This window comes from Podarcis vaucheri, assembly GCF_965113315.1.
Source record: "Podarcis vaucheri genome assembly, chromosome: 2".
Lineage (NCBI taxonomy): Eukaryota > Metazoa > Chordata > Lepidosauria > Squamata > Lacertidae > Podarcis > Podarcis vaucheri.
The window spans coordinates 126,108,610-126,126,882 of NC_138760.1; the positions used below are offsets into that span (position 1 = coordinate 126,108,610).

General features: G+C 42.0%; 3 protein-coding genes across 5 annotated transcripts in view; 2 read left to right on the forward strand and 1 right to left on the reverse strand.

The window, feature by feature from the left end:
- Positions 1-18,273, reverse strand: part of LOC309525047 (uncharacterized protein) — a 274,308-nt gene that overhangs the window by 119,352 nt on the left and 136,683 nt on the right. The window lies entirely within an intron of this gene.
- Positions 1-18,273, forward strand: part of LOC309524675 (uncharacterized protein) — a 121,925-nt gene that overhangs the window by 2,461 nt on the left and 101,191 nt on the right. The gene's annotated exons all lie outside the window — the stretch shown is intronic.
- Positions 3,006-13,174, forward strand: LOC309524797 (uncharacterized protein). 2 transcript variants are annotated; one of them, XM_082209849.1, is made up of 2 exons: positions 3,006-3,064; positions 10,546-13,174. In XM_082209849.1, the coding sequence occupies exons 1-2, from the start codon at positions 3,028-3,030 to the stop codon at positions 12,339-12,341; spliced, it is 1,833 nt and encodes a 610-aa protein (XP_082065975.1). In that variant the 5' UTR covers positions 3,006-3,027; the 3' UTR covers positions 12,342-13,174. The 2 variants fall into 2 exon arrangements, with proteins under 2 accessions (XP_082065975.1, XP_082065976.1); XM_082209850.1 differs by having other exon boundaries at positions 3,007-3,064; positions 10,549-13,174.

Genomic DNA, 18,273 nt, shown 5'->3' on the forward strand with positions numbered 1-18,273 from the left:
TGCATCAAACACTGGTAGGGGCTCATTATCAAGCCTACCTAGTGGCAGTGAAGGCAGTAAAGAAATTACTGTATCCTTTTCTGCCTCCGTTGCATCCTCATTATGTCATCCGGCAGAGCTTTAATTTTTTTATAATGCAGTTTTAGAGATATATTTGCACCGAAATGTAAAAAATGCCTGTGTTAGGAAAACAGTTGCCCTAGGTACTCTAGTGCAGGCTTTCCCAAACTTGGGCCTCTAGCTGTTTTTGGACTACGATTCCCATCATCCCTTATGACTGCTAGCTGGGAGTGATGGGAGTTGTAGTCCCGAAAGATCTGGAGACCCAAGTGTGGGAATCCTCCTTTAGTGAAAGGGGAGGATACGGACGTGAACTTTGCTGATTCAATTGTAGATGGCATCTTTCATAGCTCCAATTAGAGAGGAGTTCAGGGAGCAAACGGCCTCTTCCTCTGACGACGTCTCTCCCCCTGCCTTGCTGAGCTTGTGTGTTTCTGCGTCCTTGCAGCCATGGGATCTGCTGCTGTTCAGGCTCATGCCACTCTCTGTGTTGCCTTGTCAGACGCTGCCCACTGTTGTCCCCCAGCCCTATTCCCCCCCCATGTGTGTCATTCACTATAAGGCTTGCCCAAGCCATTGTTCGCCAATGGCAGAGAGCCTGCCCAGACCCCAATGTGTCTGTTTCCTGCTCTGCCACTTCTTGTGCCAAAGGTTGCCCATTCTCCACCAGAGAGGGCGGCAAGCAGATCCTTAAGGCCAGGTTTGCTGCTGAAGTCCACAGGAACGCCTGGATCTAAGCCAGGAAACCTTGGTTCGTTGTGGGGATCTGTTTCTCTGTGCACATGCGACTCGTTAGGAAATTAATTTTGGAAATACGATGTACCGGATTTGCCCAACAGGGCAGTGAAAAAATAGAAAAAATATCTGTATCCAGCCTATTGATACAACGCAGTCACTTTCACTGTGTTTTAATCCATGTTTACTGTTTATTTTAATTATTTTTAATAAGAAAATAGTCATTTTAATTTTTATTTACTGATAATGCCATTGTTTTATTTTTCCTGAACTGTGGATTTAAAAAATCCCAACCATATATGCACAGCTGCATGTAAAGCCTACAAAAGATGAAATAGCCAAAAAAAAAGTATGCAATCCCTAAGAAGCCATTTACAACCCCCCACCCCCCATGAAGGTTTTCTCAGGAGTCAGTCCCACTGTTCCCAACAGGTGCTTCATCTCAGGGAAAAGCGGATAAATTCAGTTTTGGGATTCCCCAGGCAGAAGAGATTTTGGTCCTCTGAGGGTTAAATGCAGTGAGAGAGGACATTATGCTTTTCCTTCCTCTCTGCTTGCCTGAACTCTGCAGGCTTTCGCCAAAGGTCTGGGGTGTTACAGATCCTTTCCTCACTATTAGTGCCACCTGGCTCAGATCCAGTTCCATCACAATGTGATTGCTTACAGGAATCTGTGTTTGACAGTGAATGGTCTTCCCTTCCTTGGAGGTTTTCAAGCAGAGGTTGGATGGCCATATGTCAGGGATTCTTTAGGTGAGATTCCTCTATTGCAGGGGGCTGGACTAGAGGACCCTCGGGGTCCCTTCCAACTCAACGACTCTATGGAAGCTGCCCATATACCCACCAACCCCTCGCCCAGCCTATTCACAAGGTAGGAACATAAATAACGCAGAAAAGTTGAAATGCAATCTGTGACCCCCTCCCCTTTTAACACAGTGGCTCCCAAATTTTTCTGATTCCCATCATTGTTATATACTGCCCTATACCCAGGGGTCTCAGAATAAAATCAGTATATTAAACCACAAAATACATAATAAAATTCAAAACAACCCCCATAAAAAACCAATCGCCTTACCCCAAACTATAAAATGGGACGCGGGTTGTGCTGTGGGTTAAACCACAGAGCCTAGGACTCGCCGATCAGAAGGTTGGTGGTTCGAATCCCGGTGACAGGATGAGCTCCCGTTGCTCGGTCCCTGCTACTGCCAACCTAACAGTTCGAAAGCACGTCAAAGTGCAAGTACATAAATAGGTACCGCTCCGGCGGGAAGGTAAACAGCGTTTCCATGCGCTGCTCTGGTTCGCCAGAAACGGCTTGGTCATGCTGGCCACATGATCCGGAAGCTGTACGCCGGTACCCTTGGCCAGACGTTATCTGTAGATAATACAGTGGTACCTCAGGTTAAGAACTTAATTCGTTCTGGAGGTCCATTCTTAACCTGAAACTGTTCTTAACCTGAGGTACCACTTTAGCAAATGGTGCCTCCTGCTGCCACCACACGATTTCTGTTCTGTTTAAAAATTCTGTTCTGTTTAAAAATTTCCCAGAAGCCCTTTACTTTTTTACACGTCCACCACATAGGAAAATGTGGAAAGAAGACAAGGTCCCAATGAAAGAAGAATGGAAAGATGATGGACTCTGCCGAAATGGCTAAACTTTCCGTGAAGATCAGGCACCAAGATGAGAAAAAATTCAATCTAGAATGGGAAAGCCTTATAGACTATTTTAGAGAACACTGTAAAAACGTCAAAACATTAGCAGGTTTGATGTAACATTTATGAACTAAAAATAGAATTAGGAGAGGGGAATGAAGGTGAAATTAATTGAGGAAATATATAGTAATTAAATGCAAGGAGAATAAAAGGGTGGGATGGAAACGGGGGGGGGGGAGTCAGTTATTGCAAATTTGGATTGGATATCTGTGTACCGAAAGGAATATCGTTGTTAATTTGAAAGTTGAAAATAATTATAATAATAAATAGTTTAGAAAACGTTTTAGGGCTTCCGCGCAGCTGATCCAGCGGGGCTTTCCGGAGGCGAGACCAGCGCCTCTCCTCGCTCTTTGCCCGGAGAAGCCCAGAGGCTCCTGCCGCTCGGCTCTGAAACGGTTAACAGCAGCGGCGACAGAACTGATATTCCTAGAGCGGAGGGGGGGGAAAGGCTGTCGGGAGAATTGCAGCTTCCGCTTCCTGTCCCGCTCCTGGGGGTGGGGTGGGGGGAGAGATACCTGTCATGGCGGCGGCTTTCCTTCCTCGCAGAGGCGCTGGAGGTGGGTCGTATGTATTATATAAAGGGGGAGAGACGGGGGGGGGGGACAGCTGGAGGGAGTGTGGGGAGGGATGAAAAAACCCCATTAGGCAAACCATTTCAATGTAAGTTCTTTTCCTCTGTCTCCTTTTTCTAGTCATCAATTTGTCCAGATTTTCACATCTTATTATTTTTAAATAGAGCTCTTGAAAGTTGGTCGGCATTTCGGTGCAGATCTCGCCTAATGCACACGCTTTTGCAAATGGTATTTCCCATATGTTTCCCATAATACCCCCGCATTTTAACATCTGCATGCAGCCGCTGGGAGAGATCATCAGTGGATTGGGATGGGTGTCCATCAATATGCGGATGAGACCCAGCTCTGCCTCTCTTTCAAATGAGAACCAGTGAAGGCGGGGAAGGATGGATGGCGGCTAACAGATTGAGGTTGAATCCTGACAAGACACAAGTACTGTTTTGGGGGGGCAGGTTGGCGTGGGGGACTCCCTGGTCCTGAATGGGGTAACTGTGCCCCTGAAGGACCAGGTGCGCAGCCTGGGAGTCATTTTGGACTCACAGCTGTCCATGGAGGCGCAGGTCAATTCTGTGTCCAGGGCAGCTGTTTACCAGCTCCATCTGGGACGCAGGCTGAGACCCTACTTGCCCACAGAATGTCTCACCAGAGTGGTGCATGCACTGGTTATCTCCCGCTTGGACTACTGCAATGCGCTCTGCGTGGGACTACCTTTGAAGGTGACCCAGAAACTGCAACTAATCCAGAATGCGGCAGCTAGACTGGTGACTGGAAGTGGCCGCAGGGACCACATAACACTGGTCCTGAGAGATCTGCATTGGCTCCCAGTACGTTTCTGAGCACAATTCAAAGTGTTGGTGCTGACCTTTAAAGGCCTACATGGCCTCGGTCCTGTATACTTGAAGCAGCGTCTCCACACCCATCGTTCAGCCCGGACACTGAGATCCAGCGGTTCCCTCATTGCCAGAAGTGAGGTTGCAGGGAACCAGGCAGAGGGCTTTCTTATTAGGGGTGCCCTCCCTGTGAAACACCCTCCCATCAGATGTCATGGGGAAACTCAGCCAGATGGGCTGAGTATATATTATATTTACATTTCCCATAATTAATGCATTCTTTATATAATTCAGCTAAGATGATTCATTTATAGGTCTTCCCCCCTTTGTATGGGAGTAGGACATCTTTTCCCAATGGAGGGGCAGATCTTTCTCCTTCCTGCAGGCCAACTCTGGCAGGTGGGGGACCTTCCTTGGGCTCCCCATAGGGCTTGGGGTCAAGGTGGCCTGGAGTGCCTTCCATCAGCTTTGGCTGGTGGTCCAGCTAAGCTTCTATCTGTACAGGGATAGCCTATCTACCGTTGTCTATGCTCTGGGAACTTCAAGGTTAGATATAGATATGCGTTATACGTAGGGCTGGCTCTGAAGACAATTTGGAAAATTCATCTAGTGCAGAATTTACTGGCCAGGTTGCTCACTGGAGCAAGGCGGTTCGAGGATATTACACCCATCCTGGTCTGACTGCAGTGGCTGCCAGTTAGTTACTGGGTCCAATTCAAAGTGCAAATTTTGACCTATAAAGCCTTAAATGGCTCAGGACCACAATACTTCTATCCTTATGAACCTAAGTTTTGCGTATGAACACAGTTTGGCGGCACACAGTTATTCTCTTGTTTCTTTTTCCTGGACTTTTTTGTGGGGGTGAAAGGGTAGGGCTCACAGTAGGGTTAGTTGGGATGGTGGTTGGGGTTGGGTTTACCTCCAGGCGGGTATGGTACAAAAGGAGGGAAAAGGAGAAGTGAGATGGTTGGGCAAGACGTGATAAAGAATGTGAATATTGTGTGTAAAGCTCTTAATGTTAGAGGTTTGGTTGATCAGGTGAAGCGAGTGAGGATTGGGAAGTAGATTTGATGATGATGTTTTTTTGCAAGAAACATATAGTGGGGGGGTGGGAAGAGGGAGGTTAATTTCCCTGGCTTTGTAAAAGGGGAAAAATTTATGGCTTCTGGAACTTTGAAAAGTAGAGGGGTGGGAATAGTAATTAAATCCAATGTTGACTTTGTGAAGAATAAGGTGTTAAGAGATAAGAATGGAAGGTTTGCTTTTGTTCAAGGTTGCTTGGAGGGTGAGCCTGTGCCTTTAGCGTCAATTTATCCCCCTAAGAAGCACCAGCTGGATTTTCTCTATAGGTGTTTACAGAAGCTTGAGAAATTCTCGCCTTATACAAAAGTGGTTGGGGGGGGGACTTTAATGTTAATCTACAAGGGGGAAATAGTTCCAAAAAGGAAAAGGGTATGAAGTTTAAAAAGTTATGTGGGAGGTTTGGATTATTGGAACTATGGATGGAGTTGTTCCCCAAGGATTACTCATATTCATTTTATGCTAGCCCACATGGAACATTCTCAAGACTGGATGGTATTTTAATATCACAAGAGGCTAGGAAATGGGTGAAGGGAATGGATATTGGAATGATTAAGATCACTGAGCATGCCCCCATATCTTCTTTCCTTCAAACAGGTCACATTAATAGGTCTTACCCTTGGTTGGTAGCTGATGAGCAGAGTAAGTTAAAATATAAATTGCGGTAGAAAGGTATTTTGAGGAGACTCTAGACCCAGAAATCCCATTAGCAACAAAATGGGAAGCAGTGAAGGCAGCCATTAGGGGAGAATGTATTCAGAGTTTGTCAATGTTAAAAAAAGGGGAAGATAGAAGGATTAAGGAGGTAGAAGAAGTAGTTAGGTTATTGGAGGAGAAATTTAGGATGTCTAAGCAAAAGAAGGATAGGGGGAAAATAGATCAAAAGAGAGAAGAGTTGAAAGTTTTGGATATAAATAGAACCACTTTAAAGTTATGGTATAGTAGACACAAATATTATGAATTTGAAGGGAAAGGAGGGAAAATATTAGCAAATAAAATTAGGAATTATCAGGAAAGGAAAAATATTAGAGCTATTAGAGATGATAAAGGGGGATTGGAAACAGACCCTAATAAGATATTGGAGACCTTTTTAGGATTTTATAATCGATTGTATGCAAATAAAGGAATTAAGGACGAAGAGGTGGATCAATTTTGTGAAGGATTGGAGCTCCCAGAATTACAAGAAGAAAATAGAAGGGAATTAGATAAGGATATAACAGAGGAGGAAGTTAGATTAGCAATCGACTCTATGAATGTGCAATCGGCACCAGGATTGGATGGGTACAGTGTGGTGTATTATAAGCATTTTAAGGGTATATTGGTGCCACCTGTGACTGTACTGTACCAAGGAATGTTGAATGGAGCTTCAACTCCACCTTCTGGTTGGAGCCAAGGTTGGTATTAATTCCCAATCCAGGGAAAAATCAAACTCTGCCGGACTCTTATAGGCCAATATCGATTACAAATATGTATTATAGAAACTATATTGTACAATTGGTGGGGAAAGAGCAATTTGGGTTTATGCCTCAGACGTATTTGGTGGAGGCAGTTAGGAAGGTGATGGGTATGGTGTATTTAGTGAAAAATGAGGACCTGCCTCTTACTCTCATGTCATTGGATATACATAAAGCATTTGATTCGGTGGATTGGGATTATTTGAAAAAGATACTGCAAAAATATAAATTTGGAGTGAAATTTCAAAATGTGATAGAAGCAATATGTACAGAGTCCAAAGCAATGGTAGGAATTGGTGGGTCGGCAGGGGGGTACGCCCAGGTGCTAAGTGGTACAAAACAAGGGTGTCCACTTTCTCCCATGCTCATTATCTTAGCATTGGAACCATTAGCAATGAAACTCAAAAAGAATAATGAGATTAAAGGATTTGAAATCCCGGGGGAAAGGAGAGCAGAGGGGGAGTTAATGACAATGTATGCAGATGATATGATGATGACGGTCAAGGACCTAGAGACCCCAATGGGGCCATTAAAAAGAATTTTGCAAGGATTTTCAAAAGTATCAGGGTTAAAAGTTAGTTTTTCTAAATCACCAATGATGTGTTTAATGTGGAACATAAAACTCAATTAGAAGTCTCTGAATTATTGGGCACAGTGGTACCTCTGGTTAAATACACTTCAGGTTACATACGCTTCAGGTTACAGACTCCGCTAACCCAGAAATAGTACCTCAGGTTAAGAACTTTGCTTCAGGATGAGAACAGAAATGGTGCTCCCACAGCGCAGCAGCAGCAGGAGGCCCCATTAGCTAAAGTGGTGCTTCAGGTTAGGAACAGTTTCAGGTTAAGAACGGACCTCCGGAAAGAATTACCGTATTTTTTGCTCTATAGGACGCACTTTTCCCCCTCCAAAAATGAAGGGGGAAATTATAAAGAAATTTGGAGCGGTATTCAGTCGAAGTTGAGAATATGGGAGAAAAGGAAGGAATCAATTAGTACAAGAATTGCCTTAGTTAAAATGATTTTGTTAACCAGATTAACCTGTCTTTTTTATGTATTACCCTGGCACATACTGGAATGGATTTTGAAGGGGTGGCAAGGGAAAATCGATAGGTTTGTTTTTGCATTCAAGAAACCAAGGATGGCCGGCAGATATAGGTATCATAGAGCCCAAGGTGGAGGATGGGGGATTCCCAATTTGGTTTCATATTATGAAGCTTGCCAGTTGAGACATCTTATGATTCGGTTTGAGGGAAAATAAGAAGATTTGATAGGAGGAAAGGGGAAAAGGGAGTAGAAAAAATATCAACATTTATGGGGTCCATTTGGGTATGGAAGAAGTGGAGAAGGAAGCTTTTTCCTGATCTTTCTCCCCTTACCAAAATGTGGTATTATGATAAAATGGGCCCGTTACGGGAGCTCATCCCAAAAGAGGTAGGGGATAAATTAAAGGAGATCTCAATTCAGGATATAGAGAAAAGTTGGGAAATAGAAGGTACGATGGAAGAGGAAAGTGGAATTTGGAACAAAATTAATTGGTTACAGAAAAAACAACTTTCCTCCCTGTTGAAGTAAGAAGAAGTTAAAGAATGTGGTAAAAGAATTATTACACCCTTCGAAGAATTAGTGAAAGAATATAGGTTAGATAGGGCCAAAATGGTTTCAAAATTGTATAATGTGTTATTATATATGGGGAAATCACCAGAGGAAAGTTTGAAAGAATATTGGAGGTTAGATATCCAGGAACAGATTTTAGATGAAGATTGGGAAAGAATTTTTCAGCAATCACTCTTTGTTGCGACCTCTAGGATAATCCAGGAACAGGGGTTGAAGCTGGTACAAAAATGGTATTACACACCAGTAAGGTTGTATCATATCACAAAATTTGGAAGTAAGAATTGCTGGAGGAAATGTGGAGTGATGGGAATGCACAGTCATATGTGGTGGGATTCTCCATTAGTTAAGAAGTTTTGGAAACAGATTGGTATAGAAATATTGGGAATTGTGGGTAGAAGTGTGGAAATAACTAAATTACCGTATTTTTCGCTCTATAACACGCACCTGACCATAACACGCACATCGTTTTTAGAGGAGGAAAACAAGGGAAAAAACATTCTGAATGAAACAGTGGATGTATCATTTTTGTGCTTCATGCTGTGGCCACAGACATGTGATCTGATGGTGAATTTGGGGTGACCCAATGCAAAAATCCTGAGAATCCCTGTGGATCCATGCTTTTTAACCACGTTTTTGCACCATTGCAGCCCCAGGCAACAGTGGGTGCGTGGTTTTGGGGGGGCAGGCTGTAGCCATGGACATGCTATGTGATCTGATGGTGAATTTGGGCGACCCAATGCAAAGATCCTGAGGATCCATGTGGATCCATGCTTTTTAACCACATTTTAAGTGGGGAGGGAAGGAAAAACACAGAAGGGACAAGGAGCAGGAGAGGGGTGTGCAGAGAAGCAGCTGGCTAAGAATGCAGGAGAGGGGTATAAACGGGAGGAAGGAAAGGAAGGCAAAAGTTTTCCCTCACCTACCCACCCAAGCCAGCCAGCGCGCCCTCTCTATCTCTCTCTCTCTCTCTCTCTCTCTCCCTCCTGCATGTTTTCACTCTGCTTTCCCCTCTGCTTGCTTGGAGGGGAGGGGCTTTCCCTGCTCTTCGTTCCGTTTGAGCAAACACAGCAAGGAAACAGAGGTGGGTGGGCAGTAAGACCCTGAGGCAGAATGCCGGAAAGCAGCCACTTCCTCTTTTCAGGTTTCCCTTCTAGGAGACGCGCGATTTGATTTTTGCCTGATTTTTTTTGCCTCCCCTCGCACCATTTGGCTCCAGGGACCACACATTCGCTCAATAACACGCACAGACATTTCCCCTTTTTGGGAGAAAAAATATGTGTGTTATATAAGGAAAAATACGGTAATGGTTCTTATTAGCTTGGGTAGCACCAGGTTAAAAACAAAAGAGGAATGTAAATGGGTAAAATTGATGGTAATTGCAGCTAGACAGGTTAGAGCGAATAATTGGAAAAATGGAGAAGAGCCAGGGGTGAACAAATGGAGGGGAGAATTGAATAATATTATCTTTTTAGAATACCTAACTGTGAAGGTACGTAAAATGAAAGGGTTTAAGGTCAGTGAGAAAGAGGAGGACTGGTTTTAGAAGATATTGAATTATTTGGGTAGGTTTGAACAATATGGGGTGATTAAATGTTAAAATCTTATGGAGTGTGGAGTTTAATATATATAGAATTGTACATATGGTTGATTTGAATATGTTTTTATTGTTTATGTACACCCAATGTATCGGCCGCCTGGGGGGTTTCACTGTTTGAGTTTGGTTCCTGGTTATCTACATAATTTTTTTTTAAAAAACAACCTACCCGAACCCTGAGATCATATTCTGAGGCCCTCCTTCGTGGGCCTCCTCCTCAAGAGATCCGGAGAGTGGCAACACGAGAACAGGGCCTTCTCTGCAGTGGCTCCCCATCTGTGGAATGCATTTCCCCAGGAATGTTCTCCTGGCACCTTCATTATACACCTTTAAATGCCAGGCAAAAAGGTTCCTTTTTAAACAGGCTTTTGGTTGATATGTTTGACATCCTATATCCTTTTTCAAATGTGACTTTTTTTTGGAGGGGGTTTTATTGGATTGTTGTTTTTATTCTGTGATCTTTCCTGAGAACCACGCTGAGACTTCTGGGTATAGGGAGGTATATAAACTCAATAAATAATAATACTAATATTAATACTTTCATGATTTGTACCCCACACATCTCACTGGGTTGCCCCAGCCACTCTAGCTGGCTTCCAACAAATATAAAAGCACAATAAAGCATAAATCATTAAAAACTTGCCTCTACATGGCTGCCTTCAGATGTCTTCTAAAGGTTGCATAGTTATTTATCTGACATCTCACAGGAGGGCATTCCACAGGGTGGGCACCACTACCAAGAAGGCCCTCTGCCTCGTTCCCTGTAACTTCCCTTCTCACAGTGAGGGAACTGCCACAAGGCCCTGGGACCTGGATCTTGGTGTCCTGACTGAATGATTGGGGTGAAGACACTCCTTTAGCATTTCATCAGTTTGCCTTTTTATTCCATCAGGAGATGTTGAAGGGATGCTGGCAGAAGGGGAACAATCAGAAATGTCACCGAAAGGATCCAAAGAGCAAAGGGATCTGAGGGTTCAAGATGGAGGCAGCAGGCGAGAGGGGAGACGAAAGCAGAAGCCGGAGGGTGACTCTTGTATGTCTCAGGGTGGTGAAAACCAAATTCCCAGAGAGGAGAAAAAGCATGAATGTTTGGAGTGTGGAAAGAGCTTCAGTAACAGTAGTGCCCTTACTGTGCATCATAGATCTCATACAGGGGAAAAACCGTATACATGTTCAGAGTGTGGAAGGAGCTTCAGCCAGAGTGGCAGCCTTACCTCACATCAAAGATTGCACACAGGAGAGAAACCGCATACGTGCTTGGAATGTGGAATGAGCTTCGCTCGCAGCAATGGGCTTACTGCACATCAACAAACTCATCAAGGCTACAAACCTTATAAATGCTGGGAATGTGGCAAGAGCTTCAGTCGCAACAACTCCCTTTCCTCGCATGAAAGAATTCATACAGGGGAGAAACGATATAAATGTTTGGAGTGTGGAAAGAGCTTCAGCTACAGTTGCAGCCTTACCTTGCATCAAAGATTGCACACAGGAGAGAAACCGTATAAATGTTTGGAGTGTGGCAAGAGCTTCAGTCGTGGTAGCTTACTTACATTGCATCAAAGAACTCATACAGGAGAGAAACCGTATACATGTTCGGAGTGTGGAAGGAGCTTCAGGTGCAGTAGCTCCCTTACGTTGCATCAACGAACTCATACAAGAGAGAAACCGTATACATGTTCGGAGTGTGGAAGGAGCTTCAGGTGCAGTAGCTCCCTTAAGTCACATGAAAGAACTCATACAGGAGAGAAACCGTATACATGTTCGGAGTGTGGAAGGAGCTTCAGTCACAGTCACTCCCTTAAGTCTCATGAAATAACTCATACAGGAGAGAAACCATATACATGTTCGGAGTGTGGAAGGAGCTTCAGTCAGAGTAGCCACCTTACGTTGCATCAACAAACTCATACAAGAGAGAAACCATATACATGTTCGGAGTGTGGAAGGAGCTTCAGCTCCAGTTGCAGCCTTACCTTGCATCAAAGATTGCACACAGGAGAGAAACCGTATAAATGTTTGGAGTGTGGCAAGAGCTTCAGTCGTGGTAGCTCCCTTACATTGCATCAAAGATTGCACACAGGAGAGAAACCGTATACATGTTCGGAGTGTGGAAGGAGCTTCAGTCATGGTAGCTCCCTTACATTGCATCAAAGATTGCACACAGGAGAGAAACCGTATAAATGTTTGGAGTGTGGCAAGAGCTTCAGTCGTGGTAGCTTCCTTACACTGCATCAACGGACTCATACAGGAGAGAAACCATATACATGTTCGGAGTGTGGAAGGAGCTTCAGTCATAGTAGCCACCTTACGTTGCATCAACGAACTCATACAAGAGAGAAACCGTATACATGTTCGGAGTGTGGAAGGAGCTTCAGGTGCAGTACCTCCCTTAAGTCGCATGAAAGAACTCATACAGGAGAGAAACCATATACATGTTCGGAGTGTGGAAGGAGCTTCAGTCACAGTCACTCCCTTAAGTCGCATGAAAGAACTCATACAGGAGAGAAACCATATACATGTTTGGAGTGTGGAAAGAGCTTCAGCCAGAGTGGTAGCCTTACCTTGCATCAAAGATTGCACACAGGAGAGAAACCGTATAAATGTTTTGAGTGTGGCAAGAGCTTCAGTCGTGGTAGCTCCCTTACATTGCATCAACGAACTCATACAGGAGAGAAACCGTATACATGTTAGGAGTGTGGAAGGAGCTTCAGTCACAGTCACTCCCTTAAGTCGCATGAAAGAACTCATACAGGAGAGAAACCATATACATGTTCAGAGTGTGGAAGGAGCTTCAGTCACAGTCACTCCCTTAAGTCGCATGTAAGAACTCATACAGGAGAGAAATGATATACATGTTTGGAGTGTGGCAAGAGCTTCAGTCGTGGTAGCTTCCTTACATTGCATCAAAGATTGCACACAGGTGAGAAACCGTATACATGTTCGGAGTGTGGCAAGAGCTTCAGTCGTGGTAGCTCCCTTACCTTGCATCAAAGATTGCACACAGGAGAGAAACCGTATAAATGTTTGGAGTGTGGCAAGAGCTTCAGTCGTGGTAGCTTCCTTACACTGCATCAACGAACTCATACAGGAGAGAAACCGTATACATGTTCGGAGTGTGGAAGGAGCTTCAGTCAGAGTAGCCACCTTACGTTGCATCAACAAACTCATACAAGAGAGAAACCATATACATGTTCGGAGTGTGGAAGGAGCTTCAGGTTCAGTACCTCCCTTAAGTCGCATGAAAGAACTCATACAGGAGAGAAACCGTATACATGTTCGGAGTGTGGAAGGAGCTTCAGTCACAGTCACTCCCTTAAGTCGCATGAAAGAACTCATACAGGAGAGAAACCGTATACATGTTCGGAGTGTGGAAGGAGCTTCAGTCACAGTCACTCCCTTAAGTCACATCAACAAACTCATACAAGAGAGAAACCATATACATGTTCGGAGTGTGGAAGGAGCTTCAGTCAGAGTAGCCATCTTAAGTTGCATCAAAGAACTCATACAGGGAGGAAATCTTAGAAATGTTGGCCAATAGAAAGAACTTATGTGACAAGGACTCCCTTACTAAACTGAAAAGAACCCGTACAAGGGAAACAGAAAGGCTTGGCGTGTGGGAAGATATTTAATCATATCAAATAACTCCTACAGAGAGTAAACCAATGATTGTCTTCAGAATTAGAATTTGCTTCCATTAGAATTTTTATTCCTTTTAGTGGCTGTGTTGCAGATTATTCTCCTGATCAGAGTTAGATTTACATAGCTATGTTCTATTTTTTTCCTCATGCATTATTTCCGATGTATTCATCACTTGTATATAGCGGTGCTTTAATATTTCTTCCATCCCCAAAATTTGTTAATCTGGTGTGAATTGATCTGATATTTTTCATAGACACAAGTGCATTCGCTGGTATTCTGTTGACGTATGTAAATGACGTATCTTTGCAATGAGAGTATAGCCCCTCAGATCACAGCTCTAATGAACAAATGCTGTTGAAAAACATATACTGTATAATAAGCCTCAATACACAGTCAAGAGAGAAATTATTCTTCTTTGGCGTAGCAGAGTAAAATTGTCTTCCATGAACACAGTCTTAACAGTGAGTCCGTAAGTGACTGTGGAGGCCAGTTCTGGACCCACACATCCTTCCACAGTGGGGACATAGCTTTCCAGGCGGGAGTTGATCATGGCTGGGGTTTGCCATGCATGCCTTCCTCTTAGCACGCTTCTCCCTTGCGTTCTGAGTTCGAGTGTCTTCAAAGTCCATGACCCCTTTGGTTGAGAGAGACATTAGAACAGTATAGAATATTTCAATATTGTATTTTCCAGCCTGTGTCTAGAGTGTTATTTTTTTTAATACTTTTTATTGAATTTCTTTTATACACAAAGAAAGAAAAAAATAAGAAGAAAAAAAAAAGAAAAGAAAAAAGCATACACGCAAAAAGAGACAGATACATTCAAAAAAGTTACATCATAAAACATAAAACATAAAACATCGACTTCCTTCCCTACTGATTTCGGGTTTTGCTTTTAACAATTTCATTTTTACCGCTGGTGTTTGTTTCTAGTTTATACATCGGGAGTTTTATAACAAACCCTCTGTAGTTGGTACGTTTTTAAAATTACTTTCAAAATAAACCATGAATTTATTCCAATCTTCTTTTAACTTTGTATTTTTTTGATTTCTGATTCTTTGTGTCATTCTTGCCAATTCAATAAAGTCGTATAGTTTTAACTGCCACTCTCTCACCGTTGGGAGGTTTATGCCTTTCCAATTTTGAGCGATTAAAATTCTGGCCGCTGCTGTTGAGTATTGGAATAAAGTTTTATCTTTTTCTTGAATTTTTGTCCCGACCATCCCTAATAAGAAGGCCTCTGGGTTTTTGGGAAATGTATATCTAAGTATCTTTTTTAACTCTGTATATATCTGATCCCAAAATCTTTTGGTTTCCTCGCATGTCCACCACATATGTATAAAATTGCCTTCTTTTGTTTTACATTTCCAACAGGACTTATTTACAGTTTTATACATTCTACCTAGTTTTTCTGGTGTTAAGTATCATCGTTGTATCATCTTTTCTAGGTTTTCTCTAATTGCAGCACTTGCCGTGAACTTTATTCCCTCATTCCAGAGTTTTGACCATTTTTCATATTCTATACTATGCCCCAAATCTCTTGCCCACTTGACCATAACTTCTTTAATTTCCTCGTCTTTCGTTTCCCATTCCAATAGTATGTTGTACATCTTAGATAATATTTTGGATTTGCCTTCAATTATTTCAATCTGAAATTTAGACTTCTTTTCGTTCATTCCAATTTTCTTATCCTCTGACCATTTTGCATTTATCTGATGGTACTGTAGCCAGCCTGACAGCCTCTCCTTTAATTCTTCATATGGTCTTAACCTCCAGTTATCTTGGGATCTTACCAGTAGATCTTCATATGTCAATTTTCGCTCTTCCAGGTTTACTTTTTTGATTGATAAGATGTCTGTTGGGGATAGCCACCAAGGTGTTCTCTGTTCTAGCAGTTTCTTATTTTTTCCCCAGACTTCATACAAGGGGCCTCTGATAATATGACTCGAGAACCTTTTATGTACTTTTTCTTTATTTGGCCAAAGGTAGGCATGCCAGCTGAACCTGTTATCCGCCCCTTCTAGGTCTAGTAAGTCCGTGTTCTCTAGAGTTATCCAGTCTTTGACCCAACAAAGGCAGGCCGCTTCATAGTATAATTTTAAATTTGGTACTGCCAATCCTCCTTTCGGTCTGTAAGTGATTTGAATCTAATCCTTGGCCTTCTTCCCTGCCATATGAATCTTGAAAGAGTTTTCTGCCAATCCTTAAATAACTTGGGTCCTCTGATAACTGGTATATTTTGAAATAGGAACAGCATCTTAGGAAGTATGTTCATTTTTATTGCTTCCATCCTGCCCAGCCACGAGAGATTCACCCTGTTCCAGACATCCAGATCTTTTTTCACTTTGTTCCATGTTGCTGTATAGTTGTCTTCAATTAAATTTATATTTTTGGGTGTAAGCCAGATTCCTAAATATTTTATTTTTTTGGTTACTTTAATTCCATATTGGGATTCTAATCTTTCTTGCGCATCATTTCTCAGGTTCTTCGTCAGCATTTTTGTTTTAATTTTATTCAGCTTGAAGCCCGAAAGTTTACCGTACTCCTCCATTATCTCCAATGCTTTACCCATGCTTTCTTGTGGCTCATCCCTAGAACATCAGATCGTCCGCGTACGCTTTTAACTTATACTCTTTAAATCCTAATTTAATCCCTTTTATCTCTGACTTTAACCTTATTTTGTTCGCCAGGACTTCTAAAACTAAAATGAACAGAAGTGGAGAAAGAGGGCAACCCTGCCTTGTTCCTTTTTCTATTTTGAATCTCTTCGTGATACTATTATTTATTACCAGTTTGGCGTGTTGGTTTGAATATATTGCCTGTATTCCTTTCAAAAATTCACCCTCGATCCCTGCCTTTTCTATAGATTTTAATAGAAACCGCCAAGAGACGTTGTCGAACGCCTTTTCTGCATCTATAAAAATCAAGGACGCCGGTATATTGTTGTTGATCTCCAGATATTCAATTATGTTTATAACATGCCTCACATTATCTTTCAGGTATCTGTTTGGGAGGAAACCCGCTTGATCTTTGTGAATTAAATTTGTTAGACATTTTTTCAATCTATTCGCCATAATATCAGCATATATTTTATAGTCATTATTTAATAACGATATTGGCCTGTAGTTCTTCATGTTCTGTTTGTCTGTATCTGGTTTAGGAATAAGTGTTATATAAGCTTCCCTCCACGACTCGGGTATTTTCCCTCCTTTCAGAATGTTATTCATGGTTTCAGACAATACCTGTTTCAGTTGATCTCCCAAGACTTTGTAATATTTGGCTGATAAGCCATCTGGGCCTGGTGCCTTTCCTGATTTCATTTTTTTTATCGCAGTTTCAATTTCTTCTATACTTATCGGTCTGTTTAATTGGGTTCTTTCTTTTTCTGTGACAGTCTTCCCTGTACAGCCCTCTAAATATTTTTCTATTTGTGCTGGGTCCTCTTCTCCTTTTTTATATAACTCCTCATAGAATTTAAGAAAAATTTTTTGTATTTTTTTTGGATCTACTATTAATTCTTTTTCTACCATTATTTTATTTATGACATTCTGTTTCTGTCTTTTCCTCAATTGCCAGGCTAGGAATTTTCCCGTTTTATTCGCGGATTCAAAATATCTCTGCCTCATTGATTTGATTTTCCACTCTATTTCTTGGCTCGTTAGCATTGAATATTGTCTTTGTAGTATTTTTATTGTTTGTATACTTTGTTCGTCTTTTGGGTGTTCTGTTAATTTTTTCTCGTGTTCCTTTAGCTGTTTGAGTATTTCGTCTGTTTTTTGCTGCCTTAATTTTTTCTTGTAGTTATTCTGCTGGATGAAAAACCCTCTTAAAACCGCCTTACTGGCGTCCCAAACTATTTCTATATTTGTTCCCATATTGAGATTCATCTCTAAATACTCTTTTAACGTGGCCTTGGCTTTTTCGATAACCTCCTCATTATCTAGTAGGTATTCATTTAATCTCCATCTAAAGCCTCCTTGTGATTCTCCTTTAAGTTCCAAGGTTATTGAATTATGGTCAGAGAAAGTTCTCGGTTGGATTTCGCACTTGACGGTTCTTAGAGTAATTTCTCTTGAGGTCCAAATTTGGTCTATTCTTCCCCAGCTTTTATGCGCTTCTGAGAAAAAGGTAAACTGTTTTTCTGTTGGGTGTTTGTGTCTCCATACATCCGTCAAGTCCAAATTCTCTTCCAGATCCAGGAATGATTTCGGTAACTTTCCTTGTTTTCGTTTTCTCTGTTTGTCTATCCATTTCTAATGCCGGCACTGCATTGAAATCTCCCAGTAGTATCATCTTATTATTTCCTAGTTCTAATAGTACTTGTTCCAATTTTTTATAAAACTCTGACCTATTTGAGTTTGGGGCATAGATGTTTATCACATTAATCTTCTCTCCCTGAAAGCTTATTTGAACCCCCAGTATCCTTCCTTCTTCATCCTTGTAGGTCAATTTGGGTTCCCATTTTTCGTCAACATATGTTACCACTCCCCTTTTTTTTTCTCTCCCGGAGTTTATAAATTCTGTACCCAATTTCTTATTTACTAATACATGTTTGTGTTTTTTGGCTACATGAGTCTCTTGTATACAAATTACATCCAATTTTTTCTTCTTCAGCACATTTGTAATTTTATTCCTTTTTACTTTTTCATTCACTCCGTTTACATTCCATGTTAAAATTTTAAGATTCATTATCACTTTTATCTATCGAAAAGACAGTAATTTGTCAGATTAGGTTTGGAGTTTTAGCTGATTTAAATTCGAGTGTTTTGATTCTCTCCTTCCTCCTGTTCCTCACCTAACTCTTCCTCCTTCGTCTCTTCCTCCTCCTCTTCCTCCCCCCCTCCCCCGATCCTCCCTCCTCTTCCAGCCTCCCTCCCAATCCCATTCCCCCTTCTCCCTCCCTCTCTCCGCCCCTTCCCCCAGATCTCTCTTTCTCGTACCTACAAAGGAATTTACTGACTTCTTGAGTTTCTGTTATCCTGAATCT